This window comes from Otolemur garnettii, unplaced genomic scaffold, assembly GCF_000181295.1.
Source record: "Otolemur garnettii isolate 467f Iridium unplaced genomic scaffold, OtoGar3 scaffold00080, whole genome shotgun sequence".
In the NCBI taxonomy this organism is placed as follows: Eukaryota; Metazoa; Chordata; class Mammalia; order Primates; family Galagidae; genus Otolemur; species Otolemur garnettii.
In genome coordinates this window covers 3,912,686-3,916,076 of record NW_003852475.1, presented here as the reverse complement: position 1 = coordinate 3,916,076, position 3,391 = coordinate 3,912,686, and the positions used below count along the sequence as shown (strand labels likewise).

The 3,391-nt window shown below is 41.8% G+C and overlaps 1 protein-coding gene across 1 annotated transcript in view; it reads left to right on the top strand.

Annotated features, from left to right (window-relative positions):
- LCT (lactase) overlaps nt 1–3,227 on the top strand; it is a 79,283-nt gene extending 76,056 nt beyond the window's left edge. The window contains exon 17 of the mRNA XM_003794381.3: nt 1,765–3,227. Coding sequence (XP_003794429.1) covers nt 1,765–1,985 — 221 coding nt within the window. The 3' untranslated portion in view covers nt 1,986–3,227. The remainder of the gene's footprint in view (nt 1–1,764) is intronic.
- The last annotated feature ends 164 nt before the right edge of the window (nt 3,228–3,391 follow it).

Below are 3,391 nucleotides of genomic sequence, written 5' to 3'. Positions count from 1 at the left end.
TAACAAGAAATTTTATGTACCATAACAAATTTACGATACATCATAGAAAGCCAAGAGCTCATCATCAGTCAATATCAGAAATACCATCTTCTTTAATTTCTGCATCACTAGTGTCTTCTGAAGAGTCACTTTCAATATCATCATCCTCGGTTTGAACGGCAACATTGCTGATGCTTCTATTTTTTTTTTTTGCAGTTTTTGGCCAGGGCTGGGTTTGAACCCTCCATCTCCGGCATATCGGCCGGCACCCTACTCCTTTGAGTCATAGGCACTGCCCCCAACTGATGCTGCATTTTTAAAATGATTTCATCACAACCACTCCCTTCTTGACACTATTCCTTGGTCTTAGGATCCAATCACAAACCTGGGTGAGGGATGCTTTCTTTATTTCTTTTGTTTGAGACAGAGCCTCAAGCTGTCCCCCTGGGTAGAGTGCTGTGTCATAGCTCACAGCAACCTCCAACTCCTGGGCTCAAGAGAGTCTCCTGCCTCCACCTCAAGTTGCTGGGACCACAGGCGCCCGCTACAACACCTGGCTATTTTTTTTTGGTTGCAGCCATCGTTGTTTGGCGGGCCCAGGCTGGATTCGAACCCGCCACCTCAGGTGTATGTGGCTGGTACCTTAGCCACTTGAGCCACAGGCACCGAGCCAGGGATGCTTTCTTAATTCTGCCGATAAATGTTAAATCATTTCTAGCTGACTGTATCCACTATGTCCATTTTTTCTTCATCAGTGCCTTAAAGGCTTAAGGGCTTGTTTATGGACACATCAAGAGGTTGCAGTTAACTGGTACTCACAAGGTATCACAGCAAGTTGGGTTTTCAAGTGTACTGTGATTACCATATTCTAGGGTATTATTTTGCATATAGGTATCATTATTGCTTTCTAGAGTTACACTTTTAATGCATAAGCATAAATAAAAGAATCGAAAACATTTATGCAGATGCAGAATTAGTACTACCCATGTATAATGGTGTTCTTATTTTTCCCTCAAAAATTTGGGGAAAAGAGTAGAGCATTATGCAGTGGCAAAATTCAGTACTTTACAAATGTAAATGACAATTATCCATTCAGGTTAAGCATCTCTAATCCAAAAATTCAAAATCCAAAATGCTTCAAACTCTGAAACATTTTGAGTATCAACATGGTAACACAAATGGAAAATTCTACCTGACCTCATGTGACAGGCTACAGTCAGGACACAGTTAAAACTGTTTCATGTACAAAATTATTATTTTTTTTAGAGACAGAGTCTCATTTTATCACCCTAAGTAGAGTGCTGAGACATCACAGCTCACAGCAACCTCAAACTCTTGGACTCTAGCAATTCTCTTGCCTCAGCCATCCAAGTAGCTGGGACTATAGGCACCTGCCACAACACCTGGCTATTTTTCTTTCTTTCTTTCTTTCTTCTTTTTTTTTTTTTTTTGGTTGTAGTTGTCATTGATGTTTGGCAGGCCTGGACTGGATTTGAACCCACCAGCTCTGGTGTGTGGCTGTTGCCCTAGCCGTTGAGCCACAGACACCAAGCCTAGAGATGTTTAAAAAACAAAACTGCTTCATTTCACTCAAAGGCTCTTAATAATACACAGAGAAAGGGATGGGCACCCAACTCAACAACATGCTTACTCTGGCTGTACAGATGTGGGATACTAGGTAGCCTTTGGACTCCAAGGACCCAGCTTGGGCCTAACCTGGAGTCACACAGATCTGATAACTCACCAGCACTAGAGCACAAACCACTCTCTGTTGTCCTTTTCTAGATGCTGAACCCACTCTCAGCCCCATACAAAAGGAGGAGGTTCAGTTTCTGGGGCTAACACTCAGCACCATGGCAGCACAGACAGCTTTGTATGTTCTCTTTTCTCTGGTGCTTCTTGGAGCCTGTGGCTTGGCATTTCTGTCATACAAGAACTGCAAGCACTCCAAACAAAGGAAAACGGAACCAAGCCAACAGGAATTGAGCACTGTTTCTTCATTCTGACAAGTTACCACTTCCTCAAGTTCCGCAAAGCACTCCTAGTTTCTTTACACACCTTTGCCAGCCATGAAACTTGCAGGGTCTTGGATTCTGCCCATACCTAACTTCTCTATAAAGGCTTGCTGCACTGTTTTAGATGACTTTAATCTTGAAGGATTTCAAATTCCTGATTGAAGTGGAAATATCTGCATTTTTGCCCCAGTATTGGCTTTGAGAAGGCCACAAGAAATGTGGAAAAGTGGATATTGAATTGATCTAGTGGGATCTATGAACCACTTAAATAACTGGGCTGTTTCAGGGTTGTTAAAGGTGGAATTGTGAGGAAAAGCCGTAGAAATCATTTCTATAAGAAATCAACTCCATTCATTGTGTAGACGGATTGCAATATCATCTCCTGGCCTTCTTCAGGGACCTCCAGCCTCACACCTGTGTTTCTCAGAAAATAAAACCAGTTCTGTGTCCCATCTCTTGTGCTTGCTTTTCCTAGAGAGAGTAGGTTCAACAGAAGTTGTGAAATCATACAACACATGTGGGGCTTCTCTAAGTTTTCATACCAGACTTATAAGACTTTCTCCTTAATTATATTCCTTGGGGAAGAACAACTTGCAGAAAGAGGTGACCTTCATACAATCCTTTGTTATCCATCTCACAAACACCCCCACTGATACTTTTGATGCTGTCCCCAGCTCTCTGGTCTATCAGACAAATTCTAAAGACATAAGCATGACCCACAAGGCCTGGGTCATGACCCTGGTTCATTTAGCCAGTTTTCCTTCCTGCTTTCCTGATTTGTGGTAGTTCTGAACTGCCTGTAGATTGTTGACTAACCAATGTTCCTATGTCTTTCCAAATGCCATTCCTTCTGCCTACGATGCCCTTTCTTCTGCAAATGCCTGCAAGTCTCAGCTGAAATCATTAACTTTCTTCTCTGGATGGCTTCCCTGAAGTCCCCAGGAAGATATTCCTTCCTCTACTTGGTTTATAACCATCCCTATTACAGCTTGACTGCTTTATACTGAAACTGCATATTTCTCTGTCAGCTTCTCAAGGTCAAGGACCAGTCTGCCTTTGGCAAGCACACCTCCCCTTTTTGTGTTTATCCACCCACAAACATATCCAGAGCAGTGAATGACAAAAAGACGTGATCTTTATCAAGCGCCTCAAATGTGCCAGTGAAATACTGTGTATGAAAAATTTAAAAACTTGATTCGTCTATGTACTATCTCTTTATAGCTGGGAAATGTGTTTTTAAAAAATAAAGGGTAATTTTTGGCTAATCTTAAAAGAATGATCACATGTGAAATTTTGTTTCTTGTAAGCATTCCCTACCTGAATTTTTATATCTATGAAAATTCCTATCATAACATTCCACACCTGTGAGCCTCAACGTGGCAGTGAGAAACTTAGGG